Below are 27,737 nucleotides of genomic sequence, written 5' to 3' on the forward strand. Positions count from 1 at the left end.
TAAATTACATTTATTAATGATAAACCCTTTACATGTATATGACTGTACTAACTTACGGTAGTAAGTTTATAATTAATTAAGGCTCAAATAGTACATGCATACATACTTAATTTGAAATTTGTCATTTCGATTTTATCATTAATGCTAATTAACTAGATGTGTATTTATGTATATGTATGTGCATTGCGTCATTAGTCCCCTTGCAATTAAACAATTAATTAATGTATATTACTACACACTGTCACATTATATAGTTTTGAACCCAGTGTTTGACAACACAACGTAACTACGATTGATTGGGCTTCCAATTTTAGTAGGAGACATGGTGGCCAAGCGGTTATGTGCGTGGGCTGTCATGTCAATGTACGTAGTAGGGTCGAATCCTGCCAATAGTCCCTTTGTGTTTTTTAAAGATTAATAATTACTATTCGTTCTTAATCTGGTAAGTGGTATAAATATAGATTACAACAGACATTTAAGTGGATGATGGTTTTTTAGGATTCTGACAGAATAGTAAATATTATGTAATCTAGATAAATATTACACTTCCGACCCAAAATCTGGGTTTCATGGAAGCACGGAATCCTTCTATATTAATTCACAGACAAATGTTCAGACTATAGTTTTATAAAATATTGTTTAATCAGAGTTGAATCAAAGAAAGTTGTTAATTATATCATATTTATTAAGAGCTACAAGCTGCTATGTTTCACAGTTTTGTGTGTCTGACATTGGTATATAAATAGCAGCTTTTGCTGGTACAATGTATCAATTAGCAAAACAGTACTAGTAAATATTGTCCAAAAAAAGACAACAAAATAACAATAATAAATAACAAAAATAACAAAAATAGACAAAAACAACAATATATACAGAATATCGACAAGGAAGTCGAGACAATTTAATATAATGCTAGCATCAGACCATCAACTCTCAGGACCGAGATAGCCAACTACACTGTTGTATTGTAGTTTTCCCCCAAGTCCCCACATATGACTGGTGTGCTCAGACTAACAACTGACCAGTGAGCAATCCACCAGGCATCATGTCATGTGCATTACTAGTATGTTCGCAAGGAATGTTTGACCTTGGGCTAGGCCACATATTGATAATGGGAGAGCAAAGTGCTTTTCCATGCTTTCAAATTTGAAAAGTCAACTCAGTTTCAGATTTTGAGCATATGATGTATGAAATGGTCCTGACCACCATGTTTTATCTCCTGTCCTGGAAGGAGGAGCCGGCGGAGGCCAGCACCTGTGTCCATGACAGGTGTGAGCTACAACAGCTTGCTCCAATGTGCACTTTAAGTCCTATGACCTGACCTGACAACACGTTTCCTGTTCAAAACACTCCATCTTTTCTCTTTATGTAGATGTAGGGCCTAATAGTCAACTTAAGGTAATGAAGTAATTTGGACAAAAATTAAGATAGAACGTTCTGGTTCGAATAGACTGATGTATCATTCCACCAAAATGTGACCCATCCACTGACATTATATGCTGTTGGTGTTCAGAATGATGTGGCACATTTCATTTTGAAAATAAGATATGTCACCAACTTGAGCCCATCACAAGACAGCATCAGCGCCTATTCTTTTAAGAGTAGCATGACAGAATGAGGCTTTTACACCACCATAGCATTCCAATTGTGACCTGGGGGCGAGACATAGCCCCGTGGTAAATTGCTCGCTTGGTGCACGGTCAGTTTGGGATCGATCCCCGTCGGTGGGCCCATTGGGCTATTTCTCGCTCCAGCCAGTGCACCATGACTGGTACATCAAAGGCTGTGGTATGTGCTATCCTATGGAATGGTGCATATAAAAGATCCCTTGCTGCTAATCGAAAAGAGTAGCCCATGAAGTGGTGACAGCGGGTTTCCTTCCTCAATATCTGTGTGGTCCTTAACCATATGTCCGACGCCATATATTTGTAAATAAAATGTGTTGAGTGCATCATTAAATAAACCATTTCCTTCCTTCCAATTTTGACAGTACAAACATAACATCAATGAATGAATGAAGGAATGAAGGAATAAAGGAATGAACAAACAAACAAACAAATTAGTGAATGAATAATATTATATAACTGAATGCACTATAACATTATAGGAAAATTATGGATGTATATAAAACATTGTAATACTAGTATATACCAATTAAGAAATGGAAATAAGGGAACACATGGTACTGTAGGAAATTTGCGCCATGATATCTGTATGAAGTACACAGATGTAACACTGGATTGAATGTTAATAATGTGCGATAGAATGTCGGTAAAACAGTTAACTTCCGGACACTATGGATGAGGGGCTGGGACGTCGTAACCCAGTGGTAAAGCTGTGGGTGGGATCCCTTGCTACTAATGGAAAAATGTAGCAGGTTTCCTCTCTAAGACTATTCAGAATTACCAAATATTTGCCATTCAACAGCCGCTGATTAATAATCAATTTGCAGGTGTGATGTTGTTACACAAAACAAACTATGGATGAGAGTATTGATTGCAGTGACACTTTCTCACTATTTTTTGTGCGACCCCTTATTTTTTTCTTTGGTATAAAAAACATAGTATAGAAATATATTTATATTACTTTAAAATAGTAAATGACAGGACTGAATTGAAAAAGAAATAATAAAAAACCAGCCATATATATATATATATTTACAAAGTAACAGGCTTTGCAACAGCAATGAAAATATACAATTATTAACAAAGATAATTCATTGTGCATTTTCTTTTTCCTTTTGTAGTTGCAACTGCAACAATTCCATTCTAAGATCGTGTTCAGTGTCCATAATTTCCAGTTCTCTCTGATGATTTGTAATTTTTGCACGGAATTCAGAGATCCTATATTCTAACAGTTCATCCATGTTTTGATCACATTTTAGGTCTCTCTTCGCAGATGTAGTGGGATCTGAACCTGGCCGATCAGATTCAATTTCTTGATTATGCAGTTGTGATGTGGATTGTTCAAAGATTTTGCCAGAGGTCTCTGTTTGACCATCTGTGTTGCATGTCTGCATTACATCTGTAAGATAAAGGAATATGCTTCTTGTTACTAACATTCATAATACTTCTGACTGTAACTGGAAGGAATTATTTGATGGACCTATAACCGTAAAACTGATGCTAGCTAGTAGAATGTTTGTTCTTTCATTTAACACCCTAACTCCTCAACTTACCATACTCAAGGAATGAATGCATGAAATAAATTAATGGATGTTTAATGACACCCCAGCACACAAAACACATCGGCTATTGGATATGAAACAAAAGTATACCCAAATGAACGTATACAAGAAAGTCATATTATCGACACCCCAGCACAGAAAACACAGTGGCTAATGGACGTGAAACAAAGATAAATAACACATCGACATCCCAGCAAACACATCGACTATTAGATGTGAAACAAAGGTAAATATACCTGAATGAACTTGCACAAGGAAGTAAAATCATCGACACCCCAGCACACAAAAACACATTCAGCTATTAGATGTGATACAAAGGCAAATTTACATGAATGAACTGATACAACAAAGTCAAATCAATGACAGATTTCCGCATTATCTATAAACGTTTAGTGCTGGATCAGTCAATGCCTCCTGAGTGATAATTTAAAGGCTTAGACGGTCTGGTTATATGGCGTTGGACATATGGTTATGAACCACACAGATATTCAGAGAGGAAACTCACTGTCGCCACTTCATGGGCTACTCTTTTTGATTAGCAGCATGGGTTCTTTTATATGCACCATCCCACAGACAGGACAGTACATACCATGGCCTTTGTTAGACCAGTTGTGGAGCAATGGCTGGAACTAGAAATAGCCCAATTAATGGGACCACCGATGGGAATCGATCCTAGATTGATCGCGCATCAGGCGAGTGCTGTACCACTGAGCTACATGTACATCTCACCTCCTGAAATATGGGAAGCAAAATATGTGTCCTGCTGTTATTCCTTTTATAAACAGCAGGCCACAAGAAATATGTCCTGCTGTTATTCCTTTTATAAACAGCAGGCCACAAGAAATATGTCCTGCTGTTATTCCTTTTATAAACAGCAGGCCACAAGAAATATGTCCTGCTAATTAAGAAAGAGTACATAGCCTGCTGGAAGTAAGACAACATGGGCTGAGTGGACGGTTTGAGACAGTGGTATTTTAGAGCATTATAAAATTAATATATAACACAATCACAAGCTAAATGAAATAAGACCAGTGCATGATTTTGGTTTTGCTTGTTGTAATTTTAGCAGGTGAATTGTTATTTCACCCGCTAGGTCTAAAAAAAATGGACGGCTTTTCACAGGCCGGTGCTATTTCAAGCCCTGCTAGTTTTACCAAATCAAAACTAGCACAAGACAGAGGTTATTCAAATAAGTATAGCTGTGATGACATGAACTCATGAACCTTATCAAAACTGATGATATCAAAAGTTTGAGAAAGATCAATGTACATATCCTGACCCACCGGTGGCACTGTCACAAGTATACTGCCACCACAGCTGTCAAATCCATCACTTCATCTACAGTGAATCACATTGTTGTTGCATTTACCATAGTTTGACACCCAATAGCCGACGTATTTTTCGTGCTGGGGTGTCGTTAAACATTCATTCATTCATTCATTCATTCATTCATCTACAGTGATCAATGAATGTACAAACGTTTCACCAAAAGAGATTCAAAAGTGTGCACAAGTTCAAAATATGGAATAGCAGGCTGGGGACCCAACATCAATGACAAAATTTACATAAACCAGCTATTGACCTTTATGTGTATCCACACTACTCGGTCATAACATTTCTGGAAGTAGAGAAGAAGATTTTAAAAATTTGATTTAGCTTCTTATTTTTGGGCCCTACACTTGAAGGCCTTGTATCCTTCAGGTCTTGTTAATCTCACGTGACCAAATAAAGCCTTTACCAGAGAGATAATAGTGAACAAAGAGATTTTCTCAAAATTGTCCATTCACAATTTACCACTTTGTGTTTTAGCAGGGCAGCATGTAATCAACTGTATCAGCTCACAAAGGGTATATAATACTCACATGAGACCAGCTGTAACAGATCAAAAAGGGTAATGCTCACATGATACCAACTGTAACAGATCACAAAGGGTATATAATACTCACATGATACCAACTGTAACAGATCACAAAGGGTAATGCTCACATGATACCAACTGTAACAGATCACAAAGGGTAATACTCACATGATACCAACTGTAACAGATCACAAAGGGTAATGCTCACATGATACCAACTGTAACAGATCACAAAGGGTAATACTCACATGATACCAACTGTAACAGATCACAAAGGGTAATACTCACATGATACCAACTGTAACAGATCACAAAGGGTAATGCTCACATGAGACCAACTGTAACAGATCACAAAGGGTAATACTCACATGATACCAACTGTAACAGATCACAAAGGGTAATGCTCACATGATACCAACTGTAACAGATCACAAAGGGTAATACTCTCGTGAGACCAACTGTAACAGATCACAAAGGGTAATACTCTCGTGAGACCAACTGTAACAGATAACAAAGGGTAATACTCTCGTGAGTCCAACTGTAACAGGTCACAAAGGGAAATACTCAAATGAGACCAACTGTAACAGATCACAAGGGTAATATTTACATGTAATCAACTGTAACAGGTCACAAAGGGTAATACTCACATGTGACTAGCTGTAACAGGTCACAAAGGATAATACTCACATGTAATCAACTGTAACAGACCACAAAAGGTAATACATGTGACTAGCTGTAACAGATCACAAAGGGTAATACTCACATGTAATCAACTGTAACAGATCACAAAGGGTAATACTCACATGTAATCAACTGTAACAAATCACAAAGGGTGATACTCACATGTGACCAGTTATAAGAGATCAAAAAGTGTGATACTCACATGAGACCAATATTCGAGCTCGTAGGCTCAACGTGCTGTTAATTTCATTGTATACTTCACAGGCATAATCCGCTGCATCATCAGGATGTACAGGCATGATGGTCATAACGTCCAAGCTGGGAGATCTTAATGGTCCACACAAGTATCGACCGGAACACACTATCGTTTGTGCGTCAGAGTTCACATATTTCTTCCATATAATCTTAGTTGCAGGTGGGTTTGCATCAATGGAGCACATCAGCTGCACATCCAGTCCTTCTTGTATGCGGACCAATTCGGGTGTAATCGTCAGTGTTGGGGGATCTGTCAATGAAAACTACTACGTTAGTTTAACTATCATCAACCATCCATTGCAGTTACCTTGTCACTGGAAGTCCATTAGTTATCATCAACCATCCATTGCAGTTATATTAATTACCTTGTCAATAGCAGTCCATTAGATACCATGAACCATTCATTGTAGTTATATTAATTACCTTGTCACTGGAAGTCCATTAGTTATCATGAACCATCCACTGTAGTTACCTTGTCATTGGCAACATAATGGGTCTCTTATATTAAGACACACATCCTTTCATATAACTGGCTGAAGAATATTATAAAAAATACCTTTGCCTATACGTTTTACCTCCATATCTGTCATCCATGTAAACTCATTGTAAACTCATCAGCACAGCTGTTAGCAATTAGCAGCTAAACATATGACACCAGGCTAAACAAAACAATACCCAGGGCTTCTAGATTATGGTAGCCCCGCTCCCATGGCTAGTGATATTCAATGTAGGGCTAGTAAATAACTACTGTTGCCATGCCCGACGGCTAGTGAAAAACGAAATTGTCAAATGTTGCAGTTAAGTCTATTTTGTAAATATGAATATCCTGCCCCCACCCTAACCCCCAATGTTAATGGTTTTAAGCTCTACATCCCTCTTTAGGTGACATATCTGATTATTACTATATTTAGTAAAATTGTATTAACATAAAGTAAAGTAGGGCTAGTGAATATTTAATTGTGGCTAGTAAATGTTTTAAACCACTGATCCCATGGCTAGTGGATTTTAAAAAAATTCTTGATGCCCTGCAATACCAGTTTATGTGTACAACTGTCATACTATTTGGTACACTTCCAATGGAAAAACAGACCACTTTATTTGGGTTCACATATTAAAAACAAGAGGGCTATTGACATATAGAACTCGACTATTTACTGTTCAAATTATTTTTTTAAAGTTTTTAATTAATAATGCATTTTTTAATATTTCCTAAATATCTCTCTATTAGTTTGTGGCCCCATAGGATTATTGTACCAGGTTTCAGAACAATGCAATTGAAACTCAAAGTAACAAACCCTTGTATTCTATCAGTCTATATGTCCAGTACTGACATGTAACAGACCCTTGTATTCTATCAGTCTATAAGTCCAGTACTCACATGTAACATACTCTTGTATTCTATCAGTCTATATGTCCAGTACTGACATGTAACAGACCCTTCTATTCTATCACTCTATACGTCCAGTACTCACATTTAACAGACCTGTGTATTGTATCAGTCTATACGTCCAGTACTCACATGTAACAGACCTGTGTATTCTATCAGTCTATACGTCCAGTACTCACATGTAACAGACCTGTGTATTGTATCAGTCTATACGTCCAGTACTCACATGTAACAGACCTGTGTATTCTATCAGTCTATACGTCAAGTACTCACATGTACCAGACCTGTGTATTCTATCACCCTATAAGTCCAGTACTCACAAGTACCAGACCCTTGTATTCTATCACTCTATATGTCCAGTACTAACATGTAACAGACCCTTGTGTTCTATCACTCTATAAGTCCAGTACTCACATGTAACATACCCTTGTGTTCTATCACTCTATAAGTCCAGTACTCACATGTAACAGACCCTTGTATTCTATCACTCTGTATGTCCATTACTCACATGTAACAGACCCTTGTGTTCTATCACTCTATAAGTCCAGTACTCACATGTAACAGACCCTTGTATTCTATCACTCTATAAGTCCAGTACTCACATGTAACAGACCCTTGTATTCTATCACTCTATACTTCCAGTACCCACATGTAACAGACCCTTGTATTCTATCACTCTATACTTCCAGTACTCACACGTAACAGGCCCTTGTATTCTATCACTCTGTAAGTCCAGTACTCACATGTAACAGACCCTTGTGTTCTATCACTCTGTAAGTCCAGTACTCACATGTAACAGACCCTTGTATTCTATCACTCTGTAAGTCCAGTACTCACATGTAACAGACCCTTGTATTCTATCATTCTATACGTCCAGTACTCACATGTAACAGACCCTTGTATTCTATCACTCTGTAAGTCCAGTATTCACATGTAACAGACCCTTGTGTTCTATCACTCTGTAAGTCCAGTACTCACATGTAACAGACCCTTGTTTTCTATCACTCTGTAAGTCCAGTACTCACATGTAACAGACCCTTGTGTTCTATCACTCTGTAAGTCCAGTACTCACATGTAACAGACCCTTGTTTTCTATCACTCTGTAAGTCCAGTACTCACATGTAACAGACCCTTGTATTCTATCACTCTATACGTCCAGTACTCACATGTAACAGACCCTTGTATTCTATCACTCTGTAAGTCCAGTATTCACATGTAACAGACCCTTGTATTCTATCACTCTGTAAGTCCAGTACTCACATGTAACAGACCCTTGTTTTCTATCACTCTGTAAGTCCAGTACTCACATGTAACAGACCCTTGTGTTCTATCACTCTATATGTCCAGTACTCACATGTAACAGACCTGTGTATTCTATCACTCTATAAGTCCAGTACTCACATGTAACAGACCCTTGTATTCTATCACTCTATATGTCCAGTACTCACACGTAACAGACCTGTGTATTCTATCACTCTATACGTCCAGTACTCACATGTAACAGACCCTTGTATTCTATCACTCTGTAAGTCCAGTACTCACATGTAACAGACCTGTGTATTCTATCACTCTATAAGTCCAGTACTCACATGTAACAGACCCTTGTATTCTATCAGTCTATATGTCCAGTACTCACATGTAACAGACCCTTGTATTCTATCAGTCTATACGTCCAGTACTCACATGTAACAGACCCTTGTATTCTATCAGTCTATACGTCCAGTACTCACATGTAACAGACCCTTGTATTCTATCAGTCTATACGTCCAGTACTCACATGTAACAGACCCTTGTATTCTATCAGTCTATACGTCCAGTACTCACATGTAACAGACCTGTGTATTCTATCACTCTGTAAGTCCAGTACTCACATGTAACAGACCTGTGTATTCTATCAGTCTATACGTCCAGTACTCACATGTAACAGACCTGTGTATTCTATCACTCTATATGTCCAGTACTCACATGTAACAGACCTGTGTATTGTATCAGTCTATACGTCCAGTACTCACATGTAACAGACCTGTGTATTCTATCACTATGTAAGTCCAGTACTCACATGTAACAGACCCTTGTATTCTATCACTCTATAAGTCCAGTACTCACATGTAACAGACCCTTGTATTCTATCACTCTATAAGTCCAGTACTCACATGTAACAGACCCTTGTATTCTATCACTCTATATGTCCAGTACTCACATGTAACAGACCTGTGTATTCTATCACTCTGTAAGTCCAGTACTCACATGTAACAGACCCTTGTATTCTATCACTCTATAAGTCCAGTACTCACATGTAACAGACCCTTGTATTCTATCACTCTATACGTCCAGTATTCACATGTAACAGACCCTTGTATTCTATCACTCTGTAAGTCCAGTATTCACATGTAACAGACCCTTGTATTCTATCACTCTGTAAGTCCAGTACTCACATGTAACAGACCCTTGTATTCTATCATTCTATATGTCCAGTACTCACATGTAACAGACCTGTGTATTCTATCACTATGTAAGTCCAGTACTCACATGTAACAGACCCTTGTATTCTATCACTCTATAAGTCCAGTACTCACATGTAACAGACCCTTGTATTCTATCACTCTATAAGTCCAGTACTCACATGTAACAGACCCTTGTATTCTATCACTCTATATGTCCAGTACTCACATGTAACAGACCTGTGTATTCTATCACTCTATAAGTCCAGTACTCACATGTAACAGACCCTTGTATTCTATCACTCTATACGTCCAGTATTCACATGTAACAGACCCTTGTATTCTATCACTCTGTAAGTCCAGTATTCACATGTAACAGACCCTTGTATTCTATCACTCTGTAAGTCCAGTACTCACATGTAACAGACCCTTGTATTCTATCATTCTATATGTCCAGTACTCACATGTAACAGACCCTTGTATTCTATCACTCTGTAAGTCCAGTACTCAATGTAACAGACCCTTGTATTCTATCACTCTATATGTCCAGTACTAACATGTAACAGACCCTTGTATTCTATCACTCTATAAGTCCAGTACTCACATGTAACAGACCTGTGTATTCTATCAGTCTATAAGTCCAGTACTCACATGTAACAGACCTGTGTATTCTATCAGTCTATATGTCCAGTACTAACATGTAACAGACCCTTGTATTCTATCAGTCTATATGTCCAGTACTCACATGTAACAGACCCTTGTATTCTATCACTCTATATGTCCAGTACTCACATGTAACAGACCCTTGTATTCTATCAGTCTATAAGTCCAGTATTCACATGTAACAGACCTGTGTATTCTATCAGTCTATACGTCCAGTACTCACATGTAACAGACCTGTGTATTCTATCAGTCTATAAGTCCAGTACTCACATGTAACAGACCTGTGTATTCTATCAGTCTATACGTCCAGTACTCACATGTAACAGACCTGTGTATTCTATCAGTCTATACGTCCAGTACTTACAAGTAACAGACCTGTGTATTCTATCAGTCTATACATCCAGTACTCACATGTAATAGACCTGTGTATTCTATCAGTCTATACATCCAGTACTCACATGTAATAGACCTGTGTATTATATCAGTCTATACATCCAGTACTCACATGTAATAGACCTGTGTATTATATCAGTCTACATGTCCAGTACTCACAAGTAACAGACCTGTGTATTCTATCACTCTATATGTCCAGTACTCACAAGTAACAGACCTGTGTATTCTATCAGTCTATACGTCCAGTACTCACATGTAACAGACCTGTGTATTGTATCAGTCTATACGTCCAGTACTCACATGTAACAGACCTGTGTATTCTATCAGTCTATACGTCCAGTACTCACAAGTAACAGACCTGTGTATTATATCAGTCTATACGTCCAGTACTCACATGTAACAGACCTGTGTATTCTATCAGTCTATACGTCCAGTACTCACAAGTAACAGACCTGTGTATTATATCAGTCTATACGTCCAGTACTCACATGTAACAGACCTGTGTATTCTATCAGTCTATACGTCCAGTACTCACAAGTAACAGACCCTTGTATTATATCAGTCTACACGTCCAGTACTCACATATAACAGTCACTCGAACTCGGGAGCTCAGTGTTGTGTTTATTCCGTTGTCTACTTCACAGGCATACTCAGCTGCATCAGCACGATGCACGGGTTTGATGGTCAAGTTGCTGGGAGATTCCAACGACCCACAGGAGAATCGACCAGAACACACCAATGTCTTCTGGTTTAAGTTGATATACTTTCTCCACATCACCTTCTTTGGGGGAGGGTACGAATCAATGGAACACATCAGCTCAACATTTAACCCTTCTCTGATGGTGATATGATGAGGTGTAATGATGACTGTTGGACGATCTGTCAGTGGAAAGTAAAGAGAAAAAGAAAAGTATTGAATGTTTGCAGATCATTTTGTTTTGTTCAGTCTGTCAATTGTCGCGTTATGATATTAATCACTAATATTTCTATTATTTTCTGTATCACATATTAACGACAGAAAGGGCTAGTACTTTGACAAAAAGTGAAACATTTCTCACCTGTTATCGTGATTTCTGTTCTTTTAGGTTGTGGCTTGTGGCTGACTTGTTTAAAAACAACAAAACAAAAACCACTGTTGAACTGCAAATGAAATCAAAATGCTGCTATTCCTGTATGCTGCATATGATGTTTGTAGGTACCGTAAAATGTTTCCATTCAAAAATGATTATCACATGTAGCTGTATTTGCTGGGGAAATCACGCTAACAGGTGAAAAATCATCGCGGTCTTATAGGCTGAAAATTAAGATGCCCAACTGGCTCTATTATTGAACTATATTGCATGACCTGTTCATATATGAACTACGTCTGCCCTGTTCATATATATGAACTAAATGTATGTCTCTGCCTTGTTCATATATGAACTACATTGTACATGTCTGCCACGTTCATATATCAACTACATCTCTGTCCTGTTCACATATGAAATAAAAAATCTCTGCCCTGTACATATACAAATTGCATCTATTCAATGTTCATATACAAACTACATCTCTGCCATGTTCATATCAAACAAAGTATATATCTGCCATATGTTCATATCATACAAAGGATATCTCTGCCCATATATGAACTACATCTCTGCCCTGTTCATACATGAACAATACCTCTGCCCTGTTCATATATGAATTATATCTCTGCCCTGTTCATATATGAATTATACCTCTGCCTTGTTCGTATATGAACTACATCTCTACCCTGTTCATACAGAAACTTTAACTATTGCTCTGCCCTGTTCCTATATGAACTATACTTCTGCCCTGTTCATATATGAACTATATTTCTGCCCTGTTCATATATGAATTACATCTCTTCTCTGTTCATATAGAATTATTAACTATCTCTCTATGCTGTTCATATATGAACTATACATATCTACCCTATTCATATATATGAACTACATCTCTGCCCTGTTCATATATGATCTATATCTCTGCCCTGTTCATATATGAACTACATCTCTGCCCTGTTAATGAATTATAAACTATATCTCTGCCCTGTTCATATATTAACTATATATCTGCCCTGTTCATATATGAATTACATCTCTGCTCTGTTCATATATGAACTGCATCTCTGTAACACACACAACCCCTCCCCATAAGTATATATATTTCCTGGACCCAGCCTCGCTAACAAAAAGAAGATAACAGATGATGAAATTAATTGTCACAAGTCAAAGGTAATCTGTTCACAATTATATAGTGTATTTTAGAGATGTATTGTATCTACTTTAATAACAGAAATTATGGTGCACTTTAGATCATCTATTGTAAATACTTTGATAACAGAAATTATAGTGCACTTTTTAGCATTTATTGCAAATACTTTGATAACAGAAATTTGAGTGTATGTTAGAGCATTTATTGTAAATACTTTTTGATAATGGAAATTAAGATATTTTATACCATTTATAGTAAACACTTTGATAACGGAAATTGTGGTGTATTTTAGAGCATTTATTGTAAATACTTTCATAATGGAAATTATGGTATTTTATAGCATTTAAATTACAGTAAAAACACTTTGATAATGGAAATTATGGTGTACTTTTGTAACTGCAAATATTATATGCAGTTACATGTATGAGTCACATAGCTTACTAAAAGAAATTGTGTTACACTTTGATTACCAGTACAGATTTTGAAAGAAATGACTATAGACTTGTGGTTTTCATTGTTGAAAATTTTATTTTTGTGGTGTAAACTGGCCATGGGGATAAAGTAGAGAGTTAACTTTTGTTTTACACATGGCATCTTCAATGAGATCAACTCAATAATACGTCTGTCTGCATCTTCAATGAGATCAACTCAATAATACGTCTGTCTGCATCTTCAATGAGATCAACTCAATAATATGTCTGTCTGCACACTAATTAACCTGTTTAGTCACAAGTATTTCTGGTGATATCAACTCAATAATATGTCTGCCTGCACACTAATTAACCTGTTGAGTCACAAGTATTTCTGGTGATATCAACTCAATAATATGTCTGTCTGCACACTAATTAACCTGTTCAGTCACAAGTATTTCTGGTGATATCAACTCAATAATATGTCTGTCTGCACACTAATTAACCTGTTCAGTCACAAGTATTTCTGGTGATATCAACTCAATAATATGTCTGTCTGCACACTAATTAACCTGTTAAGTCACAAGTATTTCTGGTGATATCAACTCAATAATATGTCTGTCTGCACACTAATTAACCTGTTTAGTCACAAGTATTTCTGGTGATATCAACTCAATAATATGTCTGCCTGCACACTAATTAACCTGTTCAGTCACAAGTATTTCTGGTGATATCAACTCAATAATATGTCTGTCTGCACACTAATTAACCTGTTAAGTCACAAGTATTTCTGGTGATATCAACTCAATAATATGTCTGTCTGCACACTAATTAACCTGTTAAGTCACAAGTATTTCTGGTGATATCAACTCAATAATATGTCTGTCTGCACACTAATTAACCTGTTCAGTCACAAGTATTTCTGGTGATATCAACTCAATAATATGTCTGTCTGCACACTAATTAACCTGTTCAGTCACAAGTATTTTTGGTGATATCAACTCGAAGGGTAGTTTTGTAGCAATCATTTACCTAACATGTATAGTTACCTAAATCTGGCATTAGCATACATGCTCCATTACAACTGTATCTTCCTGATATATGCTGATAAAGTTGCAGCGAACTTGAACAATAAAAACAAAGAAAGGGTCGACCTCAGGATTAACATGTTAAAACCCATTTACGCGAGATGGATTGTGTCGGCTTTTGCTTCACTATTACACAATTAGTCTGTCTTGCCTACAATAAATTGTGCTCCGGTTGTTTTATAAATGTATTGGAATTTTAGTAGTTGTTTCTTTTAAAAGAGTGTGACACATAGCTTGCTAGACAACACATAGAAATAAGTGTGTCATATTATTAATGCGAATAACACGAACTTGCATTAATATTATAATCGTATTAATTTCAGGATCTACAGTATGATATGAATGATAGTGAAAGGGTAAAAATATTTTTATCATATAATTTCAAGCTTAATATACAACTCTTCTTTTTTTTTGTAAACTTTATACTTATCTATAATATTCCAGTCATGCAGCTGTTATTCGATATTCAAGTGATGTTTGAACATATTACACAGGGTCATTTTAAATAAAAATCACTTAATTAGCATTATGCTTGGCACACACCTGCAGATTAACGCCCACTCCACAGTCGTGTTGAGTGTTAATTGATAGGTGTGTGCAGGGCAAAGATGTGACAGACACGTCTAATCTTCAATTTTGCCCCGATTAGAGTGTTGTGTCGGCTGGTGTGTGCAGGTGCACATTTTCCGACTATTGCCAACTCGACAGTCAAGTCTAATCGGTAGGTGTGTGCCAAGCATTAAATGGTATCATTTTGCATGTCCCTACAACATAATAATTAATGTTTCAGGTCGTTGGAAAGCTTCTCATTTGAAAGGTTTTTGTTTTATAATTAAGAATGCATACATGAATTCTGCAGATTCGCAGATAGAAAATGATACAGACATGTTTACTTGTGTACTGGTACATGTAATTCATTTGTTAGAAACTGATACAGCCATATTTACTTGTGTACTAGCTGGTAGTTCATTTGTACATGTCAAGGAATGTAGTCCTGTCACCTGATTAATTTAGATCTAATTCAGAAAATTATACAGCCATGTTTATTTGTGTACTGGTAGTTTATTTGAACATGTCAGTGAATAATACTCCTGTCACCTGATTAATTATAAAATGTTGAAACTACATATATAATATATGTGAGGTGAAAAATATGTTATTTTATTTGATGTGCAACCTTGTACAATATATATATATATATATATATATATATATATATATATATATATATATATATATACACACAGATACATGTAGATAGATAGATAGATAGATAGATATATAGATATATATATATATGCATATACATATGCATATACATATGCATATACATATACATACACATACACACATATATATATATATATATATATATATATATATATATATATATATATATATATAGTCACAGTGATATTTTAAAATACATATCTAACAAGCATTTCAGAATGTCTTGTGATGGTGACTACATCATTAGTTGTATAGCTCTGAAAACAGAAATATCCCAAATCATTAAACTTTGCTGCTACTGTACTCACAAGTAACAAATACAGAGACTTGTGCGCTCAGCGTTCTGTCTACTTCATTGTATACTTCACAGACATACTCAGTTGCATCATCACGATGCACAGGTGTGATGGTCAAGTTGCTGGGAGATTCCAACGACCCACAGAAGAATCGTTCCGAACACTCTATTACGTCCCACTTTGAGTTTATATACTTTTTCCATACAACCTTGGTTGCTGTAGGATACGCATCGATGGTGCACATTAGCTGCACACTTGATCCTTCATTGATGGTGACCTCTTTAGGTGTGAGTGTGAGTGTTGGACGATCTGAAAATGAAAACAGTCCAGGACTATTCATCTTGGTTATCACACAATTCAGTAAATCACTGTTAGGTTAAAGGCAGAATATATTGTGGTTTGGTTGTAATGTTCAACACTTTACAATGGTTGATTTATATCCCTTCCCATTCTTCCACTAAAAGTATCTATATTGTCAATAGTGTCAGTTGATGTAAATTAAACGAAAAGGAAAAGTGTTTTGGAAAAACCCGCTGTTCTGTTTTCATGTGTAAGAAGATTATACCGCTGTAGTCAAGACATGCAGTACGTAATAAAACCCGCTGTTCTGTTTTCATGTGTAAGAAGATTATACCGCTGTAGTCAAGACATGCAGTACGTAATAAAACCCGCTGTTCTGTTTTCATGTGTAAGAAGATTATACCGCTGTAGTCAAGACATGCAGTACGTAATAAAACCCGCTGTTCTGTTTTCATGTGTAAGAAGATTATACCGCTGTAGTCAAGACATGCAGTACGTAATAAAACCCGCTGTTCTGTTTTCATGTGTAAGAAGATTATACCGCTGTAGTCAAGACATGCAGTACGTAATAAAACCCGCTGTTCTGTTTTCATGTGTAAGAAGATTATACCGCTGTAGTGAAGACATGCAGTACGTAATAAAACCCGCTGTTCTGTTTTCATGTGTAAGAAGATTATACCGCTGTAGTGAAGACATGCAGTACGTAATAAAACCCGCTGTTCTGTTTTCATGTGTAAGAAGATTATACCGCTGTAGTCAAGACATGCAGTACGTAATAAAACCCGCTGTTCTGTTTTCATGAGTAAGAAGATTATACCGCTGTAGTCAAGACATGCAGTACGTAATAAAACCCGCTGTTCTTTTTTCATGTGTAAGAAGATTATACCGCTATAGTCAAGACATGCAGTACGTAATAAAACCCGCTGTTCTGTTTTCATGTGTAAGAAGATTATACCGCTGTAGTGAAGACATGCAGTACGTAATAAAACCCGCTGTTCTGTTTTCATGTGTAAGAAGATTATACCGCTTTAGTCAAGACATGCAGTACGTAATAAAACCCGCTGTTCTGTTTTCATGTGTAAGAAGATTATACCGCTATAGTCAAGACATGCAGTACGTAATAAAACCCGCTGTTCTGTTTTCATGTGTAAGAAGATTATACCGCTGTAGTGAAGACATGCAGTACGTAATAAAACCCGCTGTTCTGTTTTCATGTGTAAGAAGATTATACCGCTTTAGTCAAGACATGCAGTACGTAATAAAACCCGCTGTTCTGTTTTCATGTGTAAGAAGATTATACCGCTGTAGTGAAGACATGCAGTACGTAATAAAACCCGCTGTTCTGTTTTCATGTGTAAGAAGATTATACCGCTATAGTCAAGAAGAACAAAAGCAATTCTTACACATTCAGGCTTTATGCAAGAAAGTAATTTGACATGCAGTATGTAATAAAAACAAAACAGACAATAAGGGCCCCTATTACGTGTGCATCGTTATGAAATGTTTTGCAACTGCATGGACACTGCATTTTATGTCCTTTGACAAATTTAAAACAGCAGTTTTCTTACTATCATCTGTCTAAAAATTATAAATATATATATATGGTTAAAAAATATCCTGCATAGTTAGATTAAAAGTGCATTTTATTACAAGATAACAGATACATTTAAAGGTCTTCAGGAATTCAACACAGTCTAAATTTTAAACTGATAACATATCACATAGCAATATTAGTGAGTTTACAGATTAGTGTGAAAGCATAGATTAACTGCAGTTATTTGTTCTTCTTTTTTGGTCGGACACAAAGGCATGTAAATACCGTTAAAGATTCAAACTATGTGTTTCTTTCTTTGAAGAGTAAATATACATACATACATACATACATACATACATACATACATACATACAATATATAGATATTCATACATCAATACATACAAGCTAGTGCCACGTCCGCCCACTGTTTCGTTCATGTAAGCGGGATCGACCGTGCAGATTGTAGGCCCCATGCATGTGGTTGAGTTAAAGAGCATCCTTTTCATGGATGCCTCGATAGCTCAGAGCGCATCGTGCATGGTTAGTCTCGCAATTTGCGGGCGATTAGGTGCCACAGGTTCGAGTCCCAGCAACGGCATGGGACAATTTGTGAGGCCAGAAAGGATTTAATTATCCCCTGTGCCAGTGCGTTAATATCTATGTATGTAACAGTCAACCTCGACATACATACAATATATAGATATTCATACATCAATACATATATACATACACACATACACACATACACACATACATACACACACACATACATACACACATACATACACACATACATACACACATACATACACACATACACACATACATATATATATTAATTTTCAATACTTTAGGGTACATAATGTTACCCTTCATACTCTCTGGCAGAAAGCTTCACATTGTGATGAAACTGTGTCTACACTCAAATGTAGATGTTAGGTGCATTAGTAATTTTCAAACAAATTACTTCAATAGCAATATTCCATTGGAGTTTTTGGAGTTCTCAAATGGGAAATATCATGTATCAGTTGTTATATTGTAAGGAGATGCAAAGTGATGCTATTGGAATACTAATGTCATTTATATTCAAAATTAGCTATATTATTACAATGTTTTGCTACATTACAAGAAAAACCAGTCTTTACTTTCGTTGATCACTGTCAAAATACTTTCAAGTTCTATGTCAGTATGTTTTTATTATTTATAATTTTAGACAAAATATTAACTTCAAGTTTTAAAACATGAAAGAAATAAAAAGTACCATTTGTCAAATACATGTATATCATATAAAAAAGAATTACCATTGGATATATTATATTTATTACGTATGAAGCCGAAATATGGTGCGAAAAGTGACTATCGTCGACCTTAGTGTTTTGCTGCATTAATAAAATTTTAAAATATAACATTATTTACAGGAGGTAATGCATGGATTCTAAGAATAATAATCAAACTATGTATGGCATTTATTGTTACAGATGCTCAATTCGTATTTAATGGAACATGTATTATTTTGGAAATGACAAATCTGAACGACAAAACTGTATTCCTGATTAAAATCATATCTCTGCACAAGCTACAGTCAAAAGGAAGTTAGGAAAAGTTGTGACTGCTTCCATTGTTAAGAGTCTGAACCTATTTTATTTTTTGTACATCTTAATGTTTATTTATGAATAAATAAATTATTTATTTTTAATCAGTTTCTAGCAAGATAAGCTGTGCAGTAAGGTCATCTAGAGCCTTTGTAAGAGAGAAAACACTTCCCAGCTCTTCTGACAGTTAAAGGCTATCAGCCACAAAATGTATTCTTCAAGAAACAATTAATTGGACTCTGTGAGAAAATACAGTGGTAGAAATAAGCAGAAGTCCACCGGACAAATACATCTAGAAATCTACTTGTCCGCCATCATTTTCACTTGTCCAAATAAATGGTTTGTTTTATTCAAGTACAAGGATGATGTTTTTGATTGTTTAAAATAAAACTGCATTGAACATTTTCACTTGTCCACAGGACAAGCACCAAAGTGCATTTGTTTGTCCGAATGGATTTACACTTGTCAGGACAAACAGACAAGTGCTTATTTCGAACGCTGAAATATGCCTACAAAATACTACTTATAGAAAGAATATGAGAGATCTTGCAATCCAGTACTCACACGTAACAATGATCTGGGCTGGTGAACTCAGAGTTTTGTTTATTTTGTTGTGTACTTCACAGGCATAATCAGCTGCGTCATCACGATGCACGGGTTTGATGGTCATGGTGCTGGGAGAGTCCAACGACCTACAGGAGAATCGACCAAGACATTCTACTACATCCCACTTAGAGTTTACCGGTATATACTTTTTCCATACAACCTTGTTTGCAGGAGGATATGCATCGATGGTGCACATTAGCTGCACACTTGATCCTTCGTTGATGGTGACCTGTTTAGGTGCGAGAGTGAGTGTCGGACGATCTGAAAATGAAAATGGTCCTTAACTATTCATCTTTGTTTTCAAATTATTTATAATATGGTAATAGTAAATAAATGGTACACTGGTTGGTATAACTTCATGTCCAATAGTTATACCCACACTTTACGAGGTGTAAAGGTGAATATCCCTATAGTTTTGGTCGTGGGGCTACACTGACTTATACCCCACTTTAGGTCGAGTTAATTATTATTATATCAGTTCTATGGCAAATATGATCAGTATAACTAGAAAGTAATAAAAAAATTTAAACAAAAATAACATGGACCAGACATCGTGACCCTCACATTTAATTCCAAGTATTTCACAGTTGTCCGTGTCACACGTGCAAATGCAATTTGATGCAGTTTTATCCTTGTGTGTTAGGGCTGTACTGGTATAGAAATGTATTAAAACTCATGGACATAGTTATATTTTCTAAGGATGGGGACAGTGTGGAGAAATTAAGAAATAAAATACCATCTCCGAGAACATTTTTTTATGTCTATATCCCCTAAAACACCATTCATATGTAGAACTAGAAATAATATTTAATTATTATTTTTTAAAAGGTTTGGGAATTTACTGTAGTGGGGTAGCTAACACCCCTACCACGCTAACTACAGCTCTGCACTTTGCATGCTTTTTAACAGTCGTATCATGCTATAAATCTCTCATGAAAACTGCTGTGAATAAGTGCGCATGTGTAATTAGATGGCTTGCTCTATTGGTTGAAATATTATGAAAATAAAATTTAAACTTTGTCACATGCAAACAATGTCACGATGCTAACCAATTTTTGTCGATGGCTAAATTGTTCTATTGGTTGAAATATTACGAACACATAATTTGAACTTTGTTATATGCAAATGATAAGTGTCACCAATCAAAGCAAGTTTTTCTTATTTGTAAAGGAGAATTGTGACGGATGGCCGCAAGTGTGGAAATAAGCCAGGGAGAAAACACAACAACTTTGAAGACCAGAATGGAATTGTTTTGTTTGTTTCGTTCAATTGAATACATTTTCTGTGCATTTTAATTTGGACAATCATGAAGATTTTAACTGCAGGAAAAATGTGTAGAGGCAGTTACACTATTGATTACCATGAACACGGCTTAGAACACGAAGTGTTGTAAAATACAAGTATGACAGCTGGACAGGTGTACCATAACGGTGAAAATTCATCTACATTCCCCCAATATGGATACCTAAAGACTTTAGTCAAGTGTTGGAAGGATTTAAAAGACAATGTGTTACAAACAGAACATCGCAAGTGTGAACATGACAGAAAGTGTTAGTAACAGTCATGCAGTCGTGCGCTTCTCCGAATAAGCACTTGCTCATCAAATGTAAGAAAAACAACGGACATACCTTCCGGATTTCAAAGTAAGTCATGACAATAAAAGTTGATTGTATTATTCATCATTTTTGGTTTTGGTTTTGGTTAAAATACAGGTGTAGTTAGATGAAAAGTGTACGTGTTACGAGACCGGAAATGGGGTATAATATACTGTATACAAGTAGATACTAGTACTATATATATATTTGCTGAGTGTGGGGGTATATACAATCTCTAATGTTGGGGCCAGTGTCCAGCTGGGGGGAGGGGGCACAAGCCAAATTTTAAGATTTATTTATATAGATTAGGAAAAAAAAAGACGACGTACACTTTTGTCCTGACACCTGCCCCCCAGTTCCTATGGCTTTCTGAAATGCCGTAAAGGCCATTACACGTCCCTGTGGTTGTTAACATACAAAGTGACAGGTGAAAAACGTGCTAAAGTAATAATAATGTTATTTACAGCAGTTAACGACATTTATAAATATATTCTTTTTTACTTACACATTATTATTCATTGTTTATTTACGTTTGCATACTGCTCTACATGTCGTAGTTTATAATCATACATTTACGTTATTTAAGGACTGCATGACCACAATTATTTTTTGGTTCATGTAAATATGCAGGTCATACAAACGAGTGCATATAATTTTTTCGGTTCATACTTGCATGAACCAAAAAAATAATGGCAGTCAGTTTTTATAATTAAATTTATATGCATACTTTAATAATACATAACTGAATTTACTTTGTTTATAGCTTTAAATACGCCTGTAGTATTGTTTGTGTAAACTTCATTCAAATCTGTTCCTTATATGTCGCGTAAGAATGCAAATGTTCATTCCATATATTATTTGAATCGGGTGTTCCAGCCAGTTCTTCACAACTGGTGTTATCCTGTCAGTGGGATTGTGCATATAAAAGATCCCTTATTAGTTAATTTGTTTGAGGATGAGAGCAGTATCCAAATATAAATAAACAATGAAAGAAAGAAAGACATGTTTTATTTAACGCATTTTATTTACAGTTATATGGGGTCAGACATATGGTTAAGGACCACACATATATTGAGAGAGGAAACCCGCTGTCACCACTTCATTGGCTACTCTTTCCGATTAGCAGCAAGGTAACTTTTATATGCACCATCCCACAGACAGGGTAGTACATACCACAGCCTTTGATATACCAGTCGTGGTGCACTGACTGGAACGAGAAATAGCTCCATGGATCCACCAATGGGGATCGATCCCACACCGACTGCACATCAAGTGAACGCTGTACCAATGGGCTTCGTCCCACCCCCTAAATAAACAATGATGGCGACAGCGGGTTTCCTCTCTCAATATCTGTGTGGTTCTCAACGATATGTCGGACGCCATATACCGTAAATAACATGTGTTGAGTGCGTCGTTAAATAAAACATTTCTTTCCTAAATAAACAAAGAATAAGAAAGTGTAAATCACAAAGGATATCTATTTACAAATGCTGTTAACATTAAACTGCTGTAAATTACAACAAGCAATCAGACTTCGATAGATTTGACTTTCATGCTACATTTTGTGTCATCGTTAAATAATAAAATGCTGGGTTTAAAAAACAAACAATAATAATTAGGAGGGCAACTACGGCAATTGCCGTCCCTGCCGTAGTGAAATTCGAACCCTGAGAGAGATCCACTTGCAATCCAATACTCACAGCTAACAATGATCTCGGCTTCTGAGCTTTGTGTTCCATTTATCTCGTTGTATACTCCACAGGAATACTCAGCTGTGTCATCACGATGCACGGGTTTGATGGTCATCATGCTGGGAGATTCCAATGACCCACAGGAGAATCGACCAGAACACTTTATTACATCCCACTTTGAGTCTATATACTTTTCCCACACAACCTTGGTTGCAGGAGGATATGCATCGATGGTGCACATTAGCTGCACACTTGATCCTTCGTTGATGTAGACCTGTTTAGGTGTGAGAGTGAGTGTCGGACGATCTGAAAATGAAAAGGGTCCATGACTATTCATCTTGGTTATCACACAATTCAATAAATTATAGGCTGAAGTCAGAATATGTAGTTTGTTTCTAATATTCAACACTTTAAAACGGTTGAATTATTCCCCTTCTTGGCTTGCATTAAAAGCATCTTTTGTCAATAATTTCAGTTTGACTTTACAAAAACAAGGAAAAGTGTTTTGGAAAGAACACCGTTATATTTGTATGTGTAATGTGTAAAAACAGTAGTCGAGATAAAAGTCAAACAGCAAAGCTAACCCAGTTTGAAGAAAAAGCTATTTATTTATAATTTGACCAAAGGTTTTCTAAACTGCACATTAAGACAGAATAATAATTATTTTTTAAATGCTGTATCTTGATCTATTTACATCAAGTGAAGGCAATGAATATATCGACTGTGACATTTTAAACAAGATGTTTTCAATGTTATTTTTAATTGCTGAAAAGCTCTGTTGATTGGAGGGTGTATACCACCAAATCAAATCCCATAGATGACAATAGTAACATACCGGTATGTGGCTAAAACTCCTACATGCAGAGTATCAATCAACATATGAAGAGTTTAGATGCAAAACGCGACATATCAATTTTTTTCGATCTAACGAAAAAGTAACTTTTTGTTCTGTTTTGCTCAATTGATTCATAAATGCAAAAGTATCATATTATAACATGTATGGATACAACTACCACGTACACCAATTTTCACAAATCTAACACTCTTATTTTCCGATAAATATAATTATTTTGTTTCAAAATGCAATATATCCCTATCTTCAGTTGTTTTCTACAAAATTAAGCCAGACATAAGAAATATATTGCTAAATCATGAAGATATTAAAAAAAAAAAAGAATATATTATTATGCTTAATTAACATTATATTACCTAAACAGTGTCTGGAGAAGGAAAAATCTAAATTAACGAGGAAGAATGTCAGAACACTGTTAGTCTACATAGAAAACAGGTAGAGATATTTCTTTCTGCAAGGCCGTACTGTCAAACCTAAATATATATAGCGAGAAAATAGTAAAATAAATTTAGTGTATAGTAATTTATAATTTTTCTAGTCAAGACAAAAATGGCACTTTTAAAATAAAAGGGACATATTAATTATTCGGGGGGGGGGGGGGGGGGGGGGGGGGGACGACTTCCAGTTAGATGTATGCATAGCCATGTTCTAGCACTTGTTCTATCCTACATTGTTTGCTCATGTTAATGCCAATAATACTTGTACATAAATAAAAAACATTAATTAATCTTATTTAACTTTTTTATCTCATTATGTCAATGGTAGTGGGTACATTGCAGTGTTCAAGATTAACGGTACCCAATATCCCGGGGATACCAGAATTTAATTTTGGATACCAGACTACAAGAACCCAGTATCCCACTGGGATAACATATAATACTAAATTCTCAGGTGGGATACCAGATTTTGAAAGGTTAGTATCCAACTGGGATACTGCCCAAAGTTTTTAATCTCGAACACTGCATTGACACTAGTCCAACTTAAAGGGACACACCCTAGTTACAGCTAGTTGTTAACCATTACAGTGTTGTTTTTCGCTATTAAACCCATTTTTTTCACAAATAAAATTGCACTTTACTTACTGTTTATTATTTAGAATATACATTTCCATTCACCTGAAGTGTTTTTTGGTAATCCTGGTTTTTGACCGGCCTCGGTGGTGTCGCGGTTAGGCCATCGGTCTACAGGCTGGTAGGTACTGGGTTCGGATCCCAGTCGAGGCATGGGATTTTTAAACCAGATACCGACTCCAAACCCTGAGTGAGTGCTCCGCAAGGCTCAATGGGTAGGTGTAAACCACTTGCACCAACCAGTGATCCATAACTGGTTCAACAAAGGCCATGGTTTGTGCTATCCTGCCTGTGGGAAGCGCAAATAAAAGATCCCTTGCTGCTAATCGGAAAGAGTAGCCCATGTAGTGGTGACAGCAGGTTTCCTCTCAAAATCTGTGTGGTCCTTAACCATATGTCTGACGCCATATAACCGTAAATAACATGTGTTGAGTGTGTCGTTAAATAAAACATTTCTTTCTTTCTTTTCCTGGTTTTTGTAATACCACAAAATGCATTTTTCGTATTTCATAAAATCACACGCACGTCTGAGAAAAAAACGTTGAGCAAACAAGGTCTAATCTATTTTTAGAGGGGATATTTCCATTTCAATGTCACAGACGTTGGTATATCACGTGACCGTTATCATTTTGGTTCGGTTTGTTTTCTCATGCACGGTTCGCGCAATCAACATCCGATTTGTTATTGTTCATTTGTGAGATTTTTCTTCACAGTTTGTGAACATTTTAAGTAACAATAAAGTTCAGACAAGTAAGTGTCTCAATACAAAACGTTACAAACCCTTAAAACCAATAATTTTGCTAAGTCTTACGATATCTGGAGAGGGGATACAACCAGGACAGAACAGTTGGAACATGTCCAGGAGAGGTGAAAGAAACGCACCCCAAGTCTGTGAAATTTGTCGTGACGTAGGCATTGTTGTGCTTTGATCGACATCTGCCGGTGACATCAGAATACTAACTTTCAAAATTATTTCAAGCAATTGGGACATGGGGATTCCCATGGTATTTATCGATATAAAACCTGCTTTTTCACTCCATTTGATAAAAACGTGATCTAAGTGTGTTACAGGTTTGTAGATTAACCAAATTATAATTTATTTTCGCTGGATGGAACTAGGGTGTGCGGCTTTAAATGACAGGAATTTTCTGGCCAGATGAACCAACATTCTATCACAATGGCAGGACTGACAGTACTTATTAACGGCTCTATTAAAACTTAGGTGCACCTCGAACTACGACTCAGCCAGATGTTACTTGGTTTAGTGCTAAACATCTTAATGGTGGTAGCACACAGAGTTCAGTCTCTACATTTTCAAATCTTTGAACGTCAATATACTTAACAGTAATGTTCACAACATTTTATCTCAATGTCATTGTTGAGCTTTTAATGAATGGTGATTTTCATATTTACAGGGGTGTATGAAGACCTTTCCCCGCAACCCTCCCCAACTTTTACCGTAGCTGGCTCACAAGTACCAATTTACTGTCTTTTGATAACCCTCCCCAACTTTTACCGTAGCTGGCTCCAGAAGTGCCAATTTACTGTTTTATGATAACCCTCCACAACTTTTACCTAAGTTGGCTCCCTAAGTGCTAATTTACTGTTTTATGATAACCCTCCCTAACTTTTACCTCGATCAGTTGGCTCCCTAAGTGCTAATTTACTGTTTTATAATAACCCTCCACAACTTTTACCTAAGTTGGCTCCCTAAGTGCAAATTTACTGTTTTATGATACCCCTCCCTAACTTTTACTTCAGCTGGCTCCCTAAGGAGCAGTCTCAAAGTTGCATAATGACTGCTTCATTTTTCGAAAACGTAAAGATTAGACAATAAATTACATGTCCACAAATAGTTCACCCAAATAACTTCATTTACTATTCATAAATAAACATTATCGCAAAATCCAGCAAGCTAGGGTGACCAACAGGTTAACACATGGAAGGAAATGTTTTATTTCACTATGCACTCAACACATTTTAATTACGGTTACATGGCGTCAGACATATGGTTAAGGACCACAAAGATATTGAGGAAACCCACTGTCGCCACTTCATGGGCTACTCTTTTCGATTAGCAGCAAGAGATCTTTTATATGCACTATCCCACAGACAGGATAACACATACCACGGCCTTTGATATGCCAGTTGTGATGCACTGGCTGGAGTAAGAAATAGCCCAATGGGCCCACCGACGGGGATCGATCTCAAACCGACCACACATCAAGCGACCACTGGGCTACATCCAGCCCGGTTAACACATGGTATCACAGCTTGAATATGAATTGCTCGCATCTCCGTATCGACAAACACCTAGCCGCTATTTTAATGGATCCATACATGATGAAATTTTGTATGTACTTTATATTTTTCGCAAAGGATTTT

The 27,737-nt window shown here is 36.4% G+C and overlaps 1 protein-coding gene across 2 annotated transcripts in view; it reads right to left on the minus strand.

Moving 5' to 3' along the window:
* Positions 1–2,640: 2,640 nt before the first annotated feature.
* The window catches only part of LOC121385617 (hemicentin-2-like), a 41,375-nt gene continuing 16,278 nt past the window's right edge, over positions 2,641–27,737 (minus strand). For both annotated transcript variants that reach the window (XM_041516363.1, XM_041516364.1), the window contains 6 exons: positions 23,439–23,735; positions 20,102–20,404; positions 16,122–16,418; positions 11,448–11,744; positions 5,929–6,231; positions 2,641–3,024 (listed from right to left, as the gene is read on the minus strand). In XM_041516363.1, coding sequence (XP_041372297.1) covers positions 2,717–3,024; positions 5,929–6,231; positions 11,448–11,744; positions 16,122–16,418; positions 20,102–20,404; positions 23,439–23,735 — 1,805 coding nt within the window. In that variant the 3' untranslated portion in view covers positions 2,641–2,716. The remainder of the gene's footprint in view (positions 3,025–5,928; positions 6,232–11,447; positions 11,745–16,121; positions 16,419–20,101; positions 20,405–23,438; positions 23,736–27,737) is intronic.

The sequence above is a fragment of the Gigantopelta aegis genome, chromosome 11 (genome assembly GCF_016097555.1).
Source record: "Gigantopelta aegis isolate Gae_Host chromosome 11, Gae_host_genome, whole genome shotgun sequence".
Classification (NCBI taxonomy): Eukaryota; Metazoa; Mollusca; class Gastropoda; order Neomphalida; family Peltospiridae; genus Gigantopelta; species Gigantopelta aegis.